The sequence below is a fragment of the Silene latifolia genome, chromosome 1, assembly GCF_048544455.1.
Source record: "Silene latifolia isolate original U9 population chromosome 1, ASM4854445v1, whole genome shotgun sequence".
Taxonomy (NCBI): domain Eukaryota; kingdom Viridiplantae; phylum Streptophyta; class Magnoliopsida; order Caryophyllales; family Caryophyllaceae; genus Silene; species Silene latifolia.
Window position 1 is genome coordinate 127,752,895 of NC_133526.1, and position 19,240 is coordinate 127,772,134.

General features: G+C 38.2%; 1 protein-coding gene across 1 annotated transcript; it reads right to left on the reverse strand.

The window, feature by feature from the left end:
* Nucleotides 1-15,790: 15,790 nt before the first annotated feature.
* On the reverse strand, nucleotides 15,791-17,027 carry LOC141655510 (uncharacterized). The gene is made up of 3 exons (XM_074462590.1): nucleotides 16,464-17,027; nucleotides 16,115-16,360; nucleotides 15,791-16,057 (listed from the first exon to the last, which is right to left on the reverse strand). Exons 1-3 carry the CDS (start codon nucleotides 17,025-17,027, stop codon nucleotides 15,791-15,793), a joined length of 1,077 nt encoding a protein of 358 aa, XP_074318691.1.
* Nucleotides 17,028-19,240: the final 2,213 nt, after the last annotated feature.

A 19,240-nucleotide genomic window follows, 5' to 3' on the forward strand; every position in this document is an offset into this window, starting at 1 on the left:
AGTATTTACTCAACCATGTATCTCTGTGTTTAGTGTTGATTTTACATACTAAGGATAATTCTATTTACTCATATTTCTACACTTTATTTTATACTTACTTAGATTTTTATGTATGCATGGGTAAAATTTGAGATACATGATCAAACATTATGCAGGCTTCAAAAGTTTTTATAGTATAATGACCTTTCGAATTTTTGATGTATGTATATATTTTACTAATTTAAATCAAATGATTATTTTTTATTTTAGTTCATTAAGATTTATCTACAAGGGATTGAGACAAAGTTTTCATTATGTAGCAAATAAATAAGTGATCAAACTATTGAATACTCTATTATATTAAAGGTCGAATACAAATTTAACCTACGCTATTCGATGACCTCACATAAATAAAAATCCGTTCTCAATCTACGAAATTTCATGTATATTACCCTCATATATCCAAATAATCTAACCATTACAAAATACCGATTTCTTCTTAGGTGCCCCTTGCATTCTATTTAATAGACTCATAAATTGTTTTGATTATTGTTTAGAGACTACTAATTCTGTTGGAATTCAATTTGGATTTGATTTTGCGAAAAGTTTATAAGGAGCAAATAATCTTAATTATAGATAGTCAAGGTAAAATTATGTTGTAAGAGATTTTACAATTTCTCTGAACACACTATAAATACATATAATCTTGACACATGTTGTTTTACGTAGCATCGATATCATTTCTTTTTAATTAAAAATCAGTTGTGCCTGTAACAAAGAATAAACTAACAACATACTATGACTATGTCATTTGATGTTATACTATTGAATGACAAAAATTTTATGTTAAAAATACTAATAATTCATCGGTGATCAACTACACCAACCTAATTTTTTTTTTTTTCATTAATGATTCAACATAGTTTGACTTCTTTTTAGCAACTTATGAATATATTCTCACAGATAATTCTATTGTGAGCCTCGTACATCATACCGGGTTTCCAACTAGACAATAAGAATAATAATAACAACAGTAATCGTGATAAAATACTAATAAATATAAAAATAATCGTGCTAAAAGCCTAGGACAGTGACCCGATATGAATAAAGCACAATAGAGTAAGCTAAATTCATTTCTAAGATCATGCTTTTATCCAATTTATGCTTTTATCCAAGGGTTATTATCAAAGTCAATAACTGTGTATATACTAAGTATTGTACTGCATTTTCACACACAATTAATAACATTCACAATAACATTGCTCCCAATTTCTCAAATGTATTCAATGTCTTCTACTTCCGGTTTTAGCCTTAAATGCAACAATAATTTATGTACAATCAAAGAATACTAAAGTTTGAATATGACACCGAAATAATTATCGTTTAGGCCCAATCCGACATTATAATTTATATAAGAGCAAAGAATAGTATAGCTACGGTGGTATGTTTAGTTCGTCGGTTTACGGGCCCAGAAAAAAGATACCCATAAACGGAATCACCACTTTCCAGACCAATTTCTCAAAATCCTTCTTCTCTAATAACCCTAAACCCCTAATCTTTTTCAAAGCTTCATCTCACCATGTATGTTCATCTTCCTAAAACTTTAGTTAATCTTAGGTTAAAAAGAAAAAGGAAGATAAAAAGAAGCAGAATGAAGGTTCTTCATCAAATACACCAGACCTTAACCTTAGTCTGAAAGGTTTTCATCTAATATATACTAAACCCTAACCCTAGTCACGAAACTACATCAAATATCACAGATTTAATTGTTGTTGACCTGTTTAGAAGATATAACGGATAGAAAATTTGTATTGAGACTCAAACGGAAAAATAGATAAGAAGCTCTTATCGTTTATGTATGACAAGGTGATTACTATTTTGAAGGCGAAGAATTTGCTTGCGCCTGTGAATCTCCCCAAATGGTGTGGATTCATCCAGAAATTATTCTGTCTTGTTCATCATTTATAGAAAAAAAAAGAAAGTTCGTCTATGATTAGAGCGACTATATTTCATATTTTTATTCTTTGTGAAAACTAGTTTTCTTCTCCGTATTTGGAGCACATGAGCATGCTATGGATGCTTGGAAATTATACGGAGAAGAGAAATCGGATGTTGCTAGAAACTTATTCAAGCTATCTGAAACTTGTGTGGTGCTCGGGGAACGTTTTGTCGAGGCTGGACAGTTGAATTTAGAACATTTGGAATTAGGTGACAAGTTTGTCACTCGAGGTCTTAAAATCAACCCAAAACTCGCGGCATTTTTGGAATTGGAAGTCCAAGTGTCGGCATTGAAAACCCAAGCGCCCCCATTGAAAACCCAAGCATTGAAAGACCATTTTCTAGCAGCGACATTGAAGCCTAAGCATTGAAAGACGAATAGTCGAGTGGTCCTTTCTGATAGTTTGTACAAGAGTTTAAAGAAAATGAATTAAACACGAATATAAACACAATTATGGAACTTTATATATTGTGGTAAAATATTAATAAATGGGGGCAACTTTATGGTAATTTGTGGTAAATGAAAATATATTGTGGCAATATACATAACATCAAAATAATGTAAACCCTAAAATTTTGGTTGTTTAAAATCTAGGTAAGGAATTGTAACATAATTCTACGATTGTATTATTTGACTTTATTGTAGTACTCATTATGTCCCGGTTATTGTTTGTCTTTGGTTTTGGCACAAAACCAAAGAAAGAAGAGGTAGACAATTATTAGATGACAAGTAGGTCAAATTTAGTGTGAAGAAACTAATTGCTTATGAAATGCATCCTTAAAATAGAAAGGCAAGCAATTGACTAAGACACGCAAAAATGAAATATGCAAACAAATGAACGTGACGGAGGGAGCAGTAAAAATCATTTATGTTATTGTAACCATATAAAATGTATTATCATTACATTTATTTATTTTCTTCTAATTAACGAGCATCGTATATTTTTTCAAAACCTAATCGAATCAAATGTCAAAATTTCAATATTCTACTTTTTTCTATTCTAATTTCAATAAATATTTTGATTTATTTTATGGATATAAATAATTAGTATTTTTTATAGGACATTTACATCCGCGGGCCTTCAAAAAGGCTAAACAATTAAATTTACATAATTGAAAAGTTGATAAAACTAAAAACACGATCTTATCAACTAACGATTCATAAACAAATCAATAAATAAAAAAACAGAATAAAATTCAAGATATCACAAAATAATGAAATCAAACAAAATTCACAAAAAAATAAGGTCCAGATTTAACATAGTGTGAGCAAACAAAACACGACGTGTAAGAAAAGAATCGAAATAGTAACAATATAGTTGGCAGTCCAATGTCACCTCACACCATTTTTGAAGATTTGAGTTGATATAGCGCATTCGATTGAATCAGATGATCTCCAACATATACAGGTTTGAATCTTGATAAAATGTAAATTTGTTGCTTTGACGCACTGACCTCATCATGCTTATCTCGCGGAAAGTAATATGCAACTATCGCAGAAATGTCAGACAAGAATGTTTCTTCATGATAAACATAAATAATCAGGTCTCCCCAATCCAAACTCAGACAACTACTGATATTTACCGGAGTAAAATCACTCATGTAAGCTTGGAAACTCAATATTAACAAATCAAATTCCTCATACAAAAAATAGCCTCCACCGATTCATCCTTGCTCTGAAACCTAACCTTGTTTTTTCCAATTGAACACGGCTATTTGTGCAAGTGGTGGAAGGTAACAATTAATCCAAACTTTTAGAGACAAACTCTTTCAAGAGTTGAGGTATACAAACTGTAACACCCCCATATACCCAGGAGCCTTAACAAGACCTTCTCTAGCATACAAAAGGCGTTACCATCTCGTTTACCCGAGGAAAGCAATAATCAAAAGTCGATAAAAGAACATTTATATTTATTACAAGTGATCTAACAAAAACTATTGATACAAAAGATACAACTCAACATCCTTATGTGAACTATCTCTGACGTAACTTGTGAAAGACCCATCCCCGTCAAGACTCCAGCTATCATCCAAAACCTCACCTGAAAGACCGAATGCTCACCATAAGGGATCACGGCAGACACAACAGAACAAACAAAGACAAACCACACAAGGTCAGTAACTGAGGCAACACATCAACAACCACAGACGCTATACAAGTACACAAAACACGCACACACCACATCTCCAAACAATCACCGTCACCGACTGTCCACTGGACCAGCCCTGCCAGTGGGGGACCGCAGTCGTTCCCACCTAAGCCCCGTTCATCATACTGAGCGATAACCCTGTCCCATTAATGTGCACATCCCCTCCCGTGGCGGGTTCCACGGACGGCGAAACTAGGGCATGAAGCCACTCCCGCAAGTGACTCCACTCAGCCGAGGACGCACCTCGAGAACCATAGACAATCATTCACAATCAGCTGCACCACAACAACAACAAACGAAACAACACAACACCAACCGATTACCATAATCAAACAACCACACTGACACTACAATCCACACAACAACCGACACACTAAACAACTAACAGAAACTAAGTAGGCGAACCTAACTCTAGCGCACCGCAGCGATTCCACTTCCGACGACATGATACCAATCAATCAAGCAACACACCTACGCAAGCAGTACAATCACCTATCACTATTACTATAACCCTAATCTGGAACCGCAGCAACAAAGATGATGATGATGATGATGATGATGACATACCTACGCAAAGCATACAGGTGTTAAGACCGCTACCCGACTCAAGCAACCCATCCCCAAGGCACAAGCATCCTTTAAGGCCCCAATGGAAGAGGATATGGTGAAGGGAAGGAGAAGAGGTAACATCTAGGTTTGGAGAAGGAGGCGGAAATGATTTGCGATTCTATCAAAACACGATTATAAAACCCCGCTGAAAAGACGCTACTCGATCGAGTAACCAACTCACTCGATCAAGCGGCCCCTACTCGATCGAGTGCCCAAACTACTCGATCGAGTAGCCTCGACTAGATCGAGTACCACTCATCCCAAGGTCTATCACAACACAAGACACCGCTTGTACGAATCCCAAAGGCTACAACACGCCTCTAAGGTCGGTCAACGGGTCCCTAAAAGGACGGGTATTACAGTCTTCCCTCCTTAAAAAGAATTCTGTCTCGAAGTTCAACTCATCCTCCCCCGCAGCACACAACAGGAAACCAAGGTCGACACCACCGTTTATCCAATACAGGTCAACAAAACTACTCAGAAATATTATCCCCACTATATATGTCCATCAAACATCATCATCGTCAATTGCCTAACACACACCACACACCCAAGCTTCAACGAACCACTACTTGAGTTACTGATCACATAACATGCACCAACACGACCAACTCGACTATCGTTTATACTACTACATCGAATTATTCAGACATGCATCAACGCAACTACGAGACTATACTTTCACGGGTCACAATTACCAACAGAAAACATGCAACACAACGGTCCTATCATAGATTCACAACAATGTATGATTCATAGCCGCCCAATGCAAAACTACTGATGACAACCCCGCTACTGCTCATGACATCATATTCTCATGATAACATAACAAATGATTACTGAAAATAAGGTATAATGACATGCCATTTTGTTTGACAATTACTCACTCTCACTTAAATATACAATTTCCACAACAAAACGATTAAAACAATTATAAACCACAACAAAACTATTAAAACAATTATAAACTCGTACTTGGAATGTAACAGAGATATTATAAAACATCACAAACATACTGCCAAAATTGTTAAAATTACGGCATTTTCCCTTTGCGACGTTACTCTTCCCCTCTAAAAAGGAACTTCGTCCCCGGAGTTCACCATCAAACGACTTCCTGTTCCTTAACCCGACACCTATTGCATCTTATCGACATTACTCATTAACCACGACTAATATTAATTCATATACACACGCCACTTTACTAATGGACATTACGTGATCACAACCCATACAAACGTAAACCATTGAAATTACATACTACTTCACGGACACATACATATATAGATATATCTTGTGACAAACTAGCAGCTTCTCAATAACTTGTTATTATACAACCACACGGAAGAAGAGAGTATTAGAAACGTATAATTCGACCAAACCACGACAGATGGTACGTGCATGAAGCTTACATGGTAACACAAATGCTATTAAGACTGCGTGAATTGCTCAAGTCCCTATCCTCCCATGACATCCGACACCACATAACCATTACTCATACGCTATAGATATGTACATATGCAAATATGAACTTAAACAACATCACTCGCATGCCAAGTTCCGCAATAATATGTGTCATCGTCTCGTCACACCTATATCTCGCAAAACTTCACTTATAACTCAAGCACAAGTCAAAACATGACTAACGATGAGACTAAAACATGCTACGAACCATCAACAACCATGACTAATATCGAAACATCCATAAATAAAAGCATTCAAACAATTTAAATCTGGAAAAGTGCCTGTAACAGTGACACTCGATCGAGTTGGTCATGCACTCGATCGAGCTGGCCCTACTCGATCGAGTATCTTAGCTACTCGATCGAGTAGCCCGAGATCCGAATACCCCTCCAATAGACAGACCTGCAGTTACTCGATCGAGTGAGGGGCACTCGATCGAGTTGCTACAGGTCAAGAATTGCCCAGAAATCCAAACAATATATATATAATCACATAACTACGAGTCGGGATGATAACCCGACCACAAATCCTGTAAAACAAGTCCAAAATAAGCAAGTACGGCCTTATGGCCACCGATACAACCAAGTTCGAAAAGAAAGTACCAACCGAAACAACCTAATATCCATCATAAACTACAAGCATAACTGAAAGAAATGGAGTATCACTCCTGCTGCTGCTGCTCGTCCATCACGTCATCCTCATCTCCACCACCTCCCGAAATGCCTGCTCCTGACGCACCAAGACCCGCATCACCACCGGCTCCAGTATCTGGTCTCATGTACCAAGGGGTCAAACCACCGTAAGGGTATAACTGAGGTGCTCCCCATGTAAACATATCCACCCCATAAGAGTGGAAAACCCCGCTGCTGTACCCGACTCCCCTCCACCAAACCGGATGAGGTCCCGAGGTACCAATTCCCTGAACATACGCCATCCCATGCAAGTTCCGGATCGTCAAGGTAGAGGACACTCTCTCGGCAAGGTAGCTCTCACGCGTCTCCGGGGTATCAAAAGAAGGGTAACCAGGAAACGTATATTGTGGTGGTACCGGCTGTTGTGGCTGAATCTCGGCCACTCTCTCTCGCACTCGGCGTGGCCCTATCCCAATCCTAGGTCGATCCTCCTCAGGCCTCACGTTCTCCCTCTTCTTCGGCTCAGGCATGACTCAGAGGATCTCCGGGTCGATGAAGTATGTCTGCCTCGCAGGACGCGCATCCCCCTCCTCCTCCTCGTCAGAATCGGCAGATATAACTGCCGCAGGTAAAGGCTCTATCGGTGAGAGGTGCTCAGGAGCTGGTATCCACATCCAACTCACGCCCCACACCCTCCACGCTAAACTGCCATCCTCCAAGGTTCTCAACCATTTCAGGTCGAGGAAGTAGGCTCTCTCCAAGGTAGGTACCGGGGTGGCTAAAGGGGTGTAGGCCGGGGGAAGCCTCAAAGGAAGTTAGCTTCTCAGCTAAACGTGTGGCAATGGCACCATAACTCAGGATCCTAGTGTCAGACGAGGCCATCAAAGCTAGACTGGCACACACTGTGGCGGGAGCACTAAAAGTCACTCTCTCAGTCCGCTCGGGGTTAAGGTACGCCATCAGAAGCATCAACTCATGTGAGTTCAACTTACTCACATCTGATCTCTCGTAGAGGAGCCACGACAAAGCATGAAGAAAGATTTTCAAAGTGACATGTTGCACATCATTGATCAACATGTTACTAGCAGTGGGATCTACTTTCCCGGTGATACAAGGCATGAGACTACTAACCCCACACTCGGTCGGTATGTCACGAAGGGCTCTCTTGGAAGGCTTAGCTAACCCAAGGTGAGAAGCAAACATGTCCATCGTCAAGACAAAGCTTGTATTCATGAGGCGGAACTCCACAGTTTGTTCCACCGGCTCGTATTTAAACGAGCTCATGAACTCGAGGTCAGAAAGGCATACGAATGCTTTCGTAGGCGATAAAGTCCGGTCAACCCCAAGGTCTCAAAGATGTGCCTGACATTAGTCTTAATACTCAGATCATCCAAGAGGGTCGTGTCAATGGAGCGAGTCAGTCTCATCTTACGAGTCTGTAAAGCCACAAACTTCTTTCTTTGTGTGAAGTCCACAAATATCACGGACGGGTATTCGGGTACCGCCGGAACTACCGGTCCACTCCCCTCCCCAATTTCGGCCACAGAAGCCCTACCTCTCTTACTCTGTCTGGTCCCCACTGTCGGTCTTGACATCTGTTTCAGCATACAATTTAAATATACCACCACATATACATGAAAACATTCAAAGCATACATGTTTGATCATAAAAGAAAGTACCTATTTTCGCTCTTACCGTTTCGGGTGATGCGACTACTTCTGCATTTCTTTTCCTACTCTCACTACGACTTCCACTTGACTCAGTTATCTGAGACGACGGTCTCATGTTACAGTTGATAATGTCCTCAAATTTGAAAGGAAATAATTTAGGATCATGATCAACCCTCTCCTTTGCATTTTGTACCCATCTCTTATATTTTCAATGAGGCTTGTAAGATATAAGCCAACTCAAGCCGTGTTAGACCATGCATAGAGTTGAAATGGAAGAGACTAAGTTAACTTGTAGGTGTTGTAAAGTCTTGATCGACTCGGCTCCGGGACCTAAATCTTCCTAGGAATTGTAAGATATACACTAACTCGATTCCATCACAACAATAAGTTTCTTGCATCTATTGGAGAATATGTTTGTATGATCTATTTCCATGATTCCCTTATGAACCCATGACACCCTAGTGCCCTTAATCAATTGTTTACAAACCCCTTTAATTGCTTTACTTTGTCTTCTTAATTTACATTCATCTTGTTGATTAGTTTAGATTACATATCATCTCAACCCAAATTTGTGACACCCTAAGACATAAACTACTTGCAATTGAAATCCTAAATCAATACCCGTCCCATGGGATCCGACCTTTACTTACCACTCCACTAAAGAGTAGTTTGTAGAGTTACAAATATTGTTTTGGTTGATAGCTTTAACGACGAGCAATAACATCACAACAATTGTTGAGGAAACGGTAGTTGAATTTTAATTGGCTCGGCTTCTTTTGTATTAGAAATAACTTTGGAAGCATTATCGGCAGTTACAGGAGTGACTTGATCGAGTCTTGTGGTTACTCGATCGAGTTCAGGGGTGACACGAACGAGCCTAGGTTATACTCGATCGAGGAACCTACTTTTGTCGAATGTTGTAGCTGAAACACGCGAAAAATCATTGTCAGGGGGGGTGCCTCGATCGAGCCCGTTCTGCACTCGATCGAGCAGAGGTTATACTCGATCGAGCATGTGCCTACTCGATCGAGGAACCGTGCTTTGCATTGTTTTTTTCGCTTTTCTTCTATCCTGTGTTTCAGTTTCGTCAATTTCTTTTTCATCGTCACTTAGCTTCAAATTACCTAGCCCCTTAGGATGCATGCAAGGAACCTCATATTCATTAATGGGCAACTCCGGACTTCGATAAGTGGTACCGCTCCTCAATGAAATATCATTAACTTGCTCATGTGCTTGCTTACCTTGAGGAGGAAGGCCGGACTATTTTGAAGGATTTTGAGCCGCCATTTGACCAACTTGAGTATCCAACATCTTGTTGTGAGCCATAAGTTCGGAAATCTGAGCCGTTTGCTTTTTTTGAATCAACAAACTTTCTTGCAATAGGGCTTTCATCTCGGCCATCTCATTACTTGGAGCTTGAGGAGGAGGTTGTATTTGTTGAAAACCTCCTTGATTTTGCCTAACAAAGTTTCCTTGTGGTTGGTTACCACGATTTGGAGGCATAATGTACGTATTCTGCGGCGGGGCTTGAGCAAAAGCATTCCGACCCCTTGATGAGTCATAATTATATACATATTTATGCCTCCACTTTGTTGCTTTTGATACGGTTTTCGTGCTAAATTATATCATTTACATGTCTTTTATGTTAGAACGATGATACTTCCGCTATTTGATGTTTAATGCAGGAATGATGCATTTTGAGGGGCAAAGGAATGAAATGGGCATCACGGAGTAGGCATGAAGGAATACACGAAGCATGGCATAGGAATCCATAAGAATGAAAGAAGAGAAGTTAAGAATAAAACACGAAGAAAAGAGCAGAAACAAGTGATGCCTCGATCAACTGAATCCGGGCTCGATCGAGGACGATGGTGACTCGATCGAGTAAAGTCGGGCTCGATCGAGGAACCACTCAGTTCTATATTTTCCGCAATTTTCCTTAAGTCGGTTTTGTTTTATTATAAATACCTAAAATCGTACCCTAGTTTATTTACGCTTTATTTTTCTTCTAAAACCCTAGAAAACTCTTAGTTTAGTTTCTTGCTCTTGTTTCGGATCTATATCTTTGTTCTTCATCATTACAGTATTAATATTTCTTCAATAATTATTATTCGTTCGTTATTCATCTTTTATTGTTATTCATCATGTTTCTTATTATTCCTATTGTTGTTCTTCCCTTTAGTATGAGTAGCTAAGCCTATAATCTTGGGTGAAAGGAGATCTAGGTTGTTATAAAAGGGTTAATTAATGAATTGATTGCTAAACTGCTTTTGATTGCTGTTTAATTCTCGCCTTAATTCTAGTAGATTAATTACTGATCGGAATTGATTAATAAGTCTTGCATAAACTAGGATTATCACCGACAGGGTTAAGACTAGTATAGGCCACGATAATCGAATTAGACCGACTTAATAATAGCGATTGCATGTTAAGTTTAGATCTAAAAAGACATATTAGAATCGACCCATCATATGACTTTCAACAATATAAATTGCTCAATCAATGAATTAAACCTTACCCTTTGATGACTACCTAGTGAACCCGATCCCTAGACTCTTTAATATTATTGTTATTCATCTTTATTTCACTTTTTATTAGTCGTTAGAAATCAAATATTCAAAACCCCCAAAAATTGGTTACTTTAAGACACACTTAAACAATAACAAACTAGAATTATTACCTCGCCTCTCTGTGGATTCGACCCTTCTTAACACTAGCTATTAGTTAGTAGTAATTTAGGTTTACTTTGATTAAGGTGATACGACTTTAGCCTTATCAAATTTGGCGTCTTTACCAGGGAGGCAACAATTTTTCTTGTTTATTTTTTTTTATTTTTTTCTTTTGTCTCAGGGAGCATCAGTTCCTTGAGACAATTTTGTTTTTTCTTTTTGTTTTCATAGAGAAGTAAGTCAGGTGGAAGACTTGAGTACACTTGACTATGCGTGTTATACTTTTGCAGAAGATTCGTCCTTTAAAGAGGACACGCTTATTTCTGCACCTGTGGTTTCTACAACATCAAAGATGTAGACCTTGGCAAGTTATTCCGAACCCACGGTTGCTTCTATTCCTAAAGGCTTCAAGCTCCCTACCACTGATAAAGGGACCTTTGACATCAAGCCTTCCTATATAAGCTTAGTAGAGAGAAATATGTTTGTAGGAAAAGCTGGAGAGGGGTCGCAAAGCACATGGAGAAGTTTGTTACTTATTGTTGTTCTATTCCTTTCACAACTGGGGTGACTCAAGATCAAGTGAAACAAACTCTCTTTCCTTTCTCTTTGAGACATGATGCAGCTGAGTGGTTACGGGACTTAGATATGGAGACCGACGCAATTACCAACTGGACTTCATTAGCTCTTGCATTCTACAAGAGTTATTTTCCACCACAGAAAACTAATGCTCTTAGAAGTCATATTACATGTTTTAAGTAAGGTCCTACTAAGGATTTTAATGAACCTTGGATTCGTTTCAAGAGGCTAGTTCAGTCTGTCCCCTACCATGGCTTCGAAATTTGGTTCCTTTGCAACAAGTTTTACAACGGATTGTATGACGATCATAGAGCCTTGCTTGACTCAGCTGCTAATGGGAGATTCCAGGATAATACTAATGACGGTAATGCTTGCAATTTAATTGATCAGATAGCCACTCATACAGCTGAGTATGGTAACCCCAGAGGTAGTAAGAGAGCAACTGGTTCAGATAGTGCTGTCGCGGCACAGTTGGAGACCATACATGCTCAAATAGCCGAGTTTAAGACTACTCAGTCTTTGGGTAATAAGAAAGAGATGGTTCACATGGTTCAACAAGAAGTGTCCTGCGAGAGATGTAGGATAGATGGCCACACTGCGGCCAAGTGTATGAGTACCATTGAGCAAGTTCATGCTTTTCAGTCTTTCAAGCAAGGTACTCCATATTCTAACTTCTTCCTAAAAGGATTCAGAATGCTTATGCTCAAGCCCCGCTGCAAATTACTTATATAATTCCTCCAAATTGTGGTAACCAACCACAAGGAAGCTTTGTTCGGCAAAATCAAGGAGGTTTTCAACAAATTCAACCTCCTCCTCAAGGTTAAAATAATGAGATGGCAGAATTGAGAGCTCTTTTACAACAAACTTTGTCAATGCAACAAAAGCAAACGGCTCAGATTTTCGAACGTATGGCTCATAACAAGATGTTGGATAGATACTCAAATTGCTGAAATGGCGGCTCAAAATCCTTCAAAATAGTCCGGCCTTCCTCTTTAAGGTAAGCAAGCGCAAGAGCAAATTAATGCTATTTCCTAAAGGAGCGGTACTACTTATGAAAGTCCAGATGTGCCCATTAATGATGATGAAGTTACCTATATGCATCCTAAGGGATAGGCAATCTCGATTTGAGCGATGACGAGAAAGAAATTTGCAAAGATCAAACACGGGATAAGCGAAAAGACGAAAAAAGGAGGACGGACGAGTGTCCTCGATCGAGCCAGCCCAGGATTGATCGTGGAACTAGTATGCTCGATCGAGTACACCGAGGGCTCGATTGAGGCACCCCCTATGACAGTAATTTTTCGCGTGTTTCAGCTACGACATTGGACAAAAATAGGTTCCTCGATCGAGTGACTACCAGACTCGATCGAGTAACATCTGGAACTGACGATGATGCTTCTAAACGTACTTCTACAGCCAAAGAAGTCGAACCGATTAAAATCAAACTACCTTTTCCTCAAAGATTGCGGAAATCTAAACTTGAACAACAGTTTGGAAGGTTCATGGAGGTAGTACAGAATCTTCAAGTGACAGTGCCATTTACTGAATTGGTTACTCAAGTGCCGGCGTATGCTAAGTTTTTGAAAGAGATCTTATCAAATAAGCGGTCTTTTGATGAAGTTGAGACAGTAGCTTTCACTTAAGATGCGCGGCCGCATTACAAGCTAACTCACCACCAAAGCTTAAGGATCCAGGGAGTTTTTCTATTCCTTGTCATATTGGTAGTGTAGCTTTTGATAAAGCCCTTTGCGATTTAGGGGCTAGTGTTAGTGTTATGTCATATTCAATATGCAAAAATTTAAATGTGGGTCAACTACGTGTCACTAATATGACCTTACAAATGGCCGATAGATCGTTAAAGAAGCCTATGGGTGTCTTAGAGAATGTGCCAGTTAGAGTAGGGAAGTATTTCATTCCAGTTGGCTTTATTGTTATGGATATGGTTGAGGATTCTCAAGTCCCTATTATTCTAGGTAGACCGTTCCTCCACATTGCAGGAAAACTCATAGATGTTAGGGATGGTAGTTTGACACTAAAAGTGGGAGATGGTAATGTTAACTTGATAACGCTATAAAGCGTCCCCACTCAGTATCTCCATGGTATATGCTTTAATGCTATCGATCCTACAATTCATGATTCTTTTGCTTTATGTTTTGAGAGAAATCCACCTGACGCCCCTGCTGTTGCGTCATATCCATGGAGCAAGGAAGTGGATGAAATAGAGAAGTTGATTTATGGAGATGAACCTCCTCCTGAGATGGTTTACAGCTGTGATAATGTTGACATAGAAGCCGAGTTGGATGCTTTGGAAGCTGAGATTTTCAGAGAGGAGCCAGTCAAAGTTTTTGATTAAGCTTCTATGATGGATGAAGTCCCTTATCTCCTTTCTCTAGATGATGACTTGAAGAACTATGAACATTGCTCATATTTTATATTAGACTTTGAGTTGGATGAGCAAGAACTTTATTTGTCATTTATTTTCTCTTAGACTACTTATTGGTGCTACTTATGCTTGTGTGTAGCACATGCGCTACTTTTTAATTTACTGTTATGAACTTTAAGTTATATTGATTGTGATTTGTGTGGCATTTGTTTTAAATGCAGACATTTGCTCGACAGATGAGTACTCGATCGAATGCTGGCAGGCTCGATTGAGTACCCACGTGTTTTGGGTCTGAAACGTAGCCAAACGATGATAGGGTTTGCGCGGTTCATTATTTTCCCCTATTTTTGCAGCTGGTTTGGGGGAATTCCTACTCTCTTACCCGGTATTCTCTTCCCTTGCATCTTCTTTTATTGTACTTTCTCTAGTTAATTTCCCATTCCTTTTGTTAGATATGCCCTTTAGGTCGCTGGATTTGTGTGTGATTGCTATATTGTAGGCGTCACAATGAGGACACTGTGACATTTAGGTTTGGGGGAGGAGTTTAATTATGTTGTGTGATTTACTTATTGTTGTGTGTTTTTATATCAAAAATACATAAAAATTAAAAAATACAAAATACAAAAACATGTTTTTCCTTTGTTTTAAGTCGAATCTTGGTGAATTAAATAACGATGATGTTAAATTGCATTGTTTTTGCATTTGAATCCCAAATAGTTGTCCATGTACATTGTTCTGGCCCGTTATCCATGAGAACTAAGCTCATAATTCAAGTCTTGACCGTATTTGACATGCTTTATGCTAATTAGATTTGACACAATTATGTTAGTGAACTACTTCAATTCTGAGGTCTATAGAGCTTCCTAGGCCAGGAACATCAATAAACTGACCTCATTTATTAATTAGGCTTGAGTGTGCTTTCTCCTTGTGGAATGTGTAATATCAAACTGCATAAGTGTGACATTAATTACTTGATACTTTTATTGCTTTTATTTTACTAAGTACATGTGGATAAGCGGTTCTTACCGTTCAAATAAGCCTCACATTACCTTTTGCTTAGGTCGTTTGAACCGTTGTAGCTAACTTTAAATTACATCCTATGAGCTACAATCCAAGAATTTGCCTACCTTATCGGGACATTCGCAGTTGCTTGATTATCATGTCTATTTTGCTATTATGGTTGGGTTGGGACTTATTGTTGTCATGTGGGTATGGCAAAGTAGAATTATTTGGCAATTGTGTTGAAAAAAAAAATGAAGCAAAAGAAAGAAAAAAAAAGAAAAAATCGGAAAAATCGGAAAAAGGAATTGAAAAAGAAAGAAAAGAAAAAGAAATTGATTTCTTCATTTGGTTTTGTCAAGAATCAAAAGGATGGTCGTTAGAGTCTAATGCATATTTGAAGAGTACTTTTTTTTGGTAAAATGTGAGTAAATATATTATAAATAAAAGATAATTACAACACTATGGATTATTCTAAAGAAATAGTCATAGCAACTGTTAATCTATATACAAACCATACCAAAAAAGATTACAAATTTCGCTCTCTCAGCCAATTCTTATCACTCTCAGTTATAGTTCTTGTCTTGAACTCTTCTTTAATCAGCTTAGCCACAATTTTAGGTCTTGCAACTATAGTGTTAACCCCGGCATTGTTCCTTTGGCTTCAAATGTGGTAAATGCAAGCATTCATCACCATCATTTGAGTTTTCCACTGCACTCCAGCCTGCACTCTTCTGCTAGCAGTTACTCTACTTATCAGGTCAGAGATTTTTGTTCCATTCCAAGCTTCAATCATATTCAGAATCTGCTTGCTATAGCTGCATTCAAAAAATAGATGATCATGAGTTTCTGATGCCATTCCATATATGTTGCAACTGTCATCAGGACTGCAACCAATTTTGTAAAGTTTTTCCTTTACATTCATTCCCTTCTGCATAAACATCTAGGAGATCAGGGAATGCTTAACAATATTCCAATTGTTCCATACCCAATTAGCCCACTCCTTGACAGGTTTCTGGTATCTCAACCAGTTATATCCCCTTCTAATTGAGTATCCCTTAGCATCCTGCCATTTTCCTTTTTGAAACCCATCTTTTATTTTATCCTTTACCTTTAAAATATTCTTCCAAATCCACGATGCATCATTAAGAGGTTTATAACTATGCCAATCATGGTTCTTGATGTGCACCTGTGCAACCCACCTGATCCACAATCTATCAGGTTTAGAGTATATCTAATCCACCAATTTAGCAACAGTAGCTATATTCCATAGTTTAGCTTTTTTTTATGCCCAAGCCACCTTCATTTTTAGGGAGTGTGACAGTCTCCCAAGCAACCAGAGGCACTCTATGATAATCTGAACTACCATCCCACAAGAAATTTCTATAGATGGCCTCAACTCTCTTAATGACACTATTAGGTATAATGAAGAAATTGGCCCAGTAGGAGTAGAGTGTATTCAGCACTGAATTAATGAGAGTGAGTCTACCTAAATACAATTTCCTAGCACCTAAACTCTTGATCCTGCTCACCATTTTCTCTGCAATTATATTACATTCAGTTTTTGTCAATCTACCAGCTTGAATAGGCATGCCCAAGTATCTAAACGGCATGCTACCTTCAGTAAAACCAGTAACCTGAATAAAATCAGCTTTCAATTGTTTGTCCATGCCATTGAAATATACCTCATATTTACTATTATTCATGTTCAGTCCCGAGGTCTGTGAAAAAGTGGAGAATGCCCTCATCTGAAGCATCACAGAGTTGGCATTACCTTTGCAAAACATTAACAAATCATCAGCAAACATAAAATGGGTAAGTTTAAGATTCTTGCAGAGAGGATGGTATTGAAAACTGCATCTGTCAATTGCATAATTTATGACCCTTGTGAGATACTCCATACAAATGGTAAAAATCCTAGGAGATATAGGGTCTTCTTTGTAACACCCCGTAAATTTGAAAACCTTTATTATATTTCAAAAGTAATATTTTAATCTACTTTAATATAATATTAATTTATTTGAAATAAAATTTATTTGATAAAATATAATCTTATTTTATTTTGAAGAAATGTAATTATTTTTGATAGTTTAGAAATGTTTAAAAGTGATTTAAACTATATTTAAACCTTTTCCTTTGATAAAATAGATTTCGGATAAAAGTCGTAAAATTGGGATTTTCCCATTTCTTACGGTCGTTGGGTAAACGAGTTTGGATATTGGGCATATGAGTACTTAATCTTGTAGTAAAATCGTGTTTAAGAACATTAATATTCTCGGAAATCGCGTTCGACGAATATTTCTAATTACCGTTGAAGCAAACCCAAAACGTAAACAATTGACCCACCTCCCCTACCCATTTGACCGGCCACCTCCTTCCCATTTGCCCCCTCTTTCAATTTTCATTTCCTCCATTCTCAATCTATCTCCTCCTTCTCTCAAACACCAAAAGCCTATCAAAATAACCTCCTTACAATCCCTAAAACCACCATAAATCCTTCATTTCTCCACCAATTTGCATACAACTTATATATATGGAATCCTCTCTTCATTCCCCATCTAATAGTAAACTCTATTTTTATTTCCCCCAATATTGTTTTAAGGCTCATCTTTTAGGGTTTCGAATTTAAGCTTAATAATTGTATTTTTGTTGTTTTTATAGGTGAAGAATTGGAAGATGAGTTAGGTGACTCATATATTGTAGAAGTTGATGAGTGATTTCGGTTTCTAGGGCTCTTTCTCAAGTGTTATTGTTCTCTTTTTCTAGCTTAAGGTAATTATTCCGAGTCACTCGACGAATTAATGTCACATTAGTAGTTGTATTTGTTGTTTGTTGTCGTTTGTTGTTGTTTGTTGGTGTTTGAGACGATCTTGTTGATAAATGAATGGATGGAGTAAGATGAGTATTCTTATGTTTAATTTATGTTACCCATTTGTATATTATTGTTTGGAACAAATTTGGATGAGGAATTATGTGTTGTGACAAGTCCGTGTTTATGCTGGAACGCGTCAGTACCGGACCGAGACGGTTTCCAATGTTTCCAAAAGTATGACAGATTGAACGGCATCGAAAAATTAGATGGTTTAGCCACTTGAATCACTCAATTCGGAGTCCGTATGAGTAAATGGCGTCATTTTATCGATTAAAAATTTATAGAAAAGTTTAGCCTTGTGGGAGACGGTTATTTATGCTATTTTATTATGCGAGAATTTTGTGGAATTGTTATTTTGTAAGTTGGAATGTTTTCTTTATGTTTATAGTGTTCACATGATAGAAATTGGAATATTGCATGAGAATGATATTGTAATGAATGTTGTGATTTGGGCCAAAATGGGCCAAGACTCCGAGCTGGGCCAGTTTGACCGAATGAGTTTGGTCAAACTAGGTTTAAACCGGTCAGCCTCGATTTGACCAATGACCCATCGCGGGACTCGGGTCGAGGGTTTGTCTTTAAGGTGAGATTGGTTGTTATTGGATGTTTTATGTTATGCCTTGATATTTGTAATTATCATTTCACATGTTGGTTGTTGGATGCTTTGGATGCCTTATGCTTGAGTCTTGTTGCCTCTTTGCCATTTTAGCTTGTTCTCATGGATTATGGTACTGTTGGTTAGCTGGAATTTGGATTATTATTGATATTGGAGATATTGTTGGATTGTCAGCTGAATATGCTCTTGCGTAGCCTTTCATATGCTAGGGTGTGTATGATCATTTGTGTGTGCAAGTTTGGACTCTTTGCCCCTCTTATGGTTAATTGGGTGTCCTACTTGTCTTGTGTGGTGTGGGCTAAAGTATTCAAGTTGGGACTAGGTCCTAGGTGAGTATTTCGGTCTTCATCATAGATAGGTCATTATAGTCTTTGACGAGTGTATGTTCACCGCTTAATAGACTTTGTGTCTTAGCTTGGTGGGTTTATATCCAAGTTAGGGCATGACCTCCTGACGTACTCTTAGAAGTATGTGGTCAGCTTAAGTACTAGCCAACCCTTTGGTGGACTCCTTAGGGGTACTCATGTGTTGTTATCATGGGTCTTGGATGCGGTAGTTTTCCGCATGTCGCTAGGTCTGCGCAGGTTTAGGACTAGGGTGTTTACCTTACCTCGTGGTATAGACTC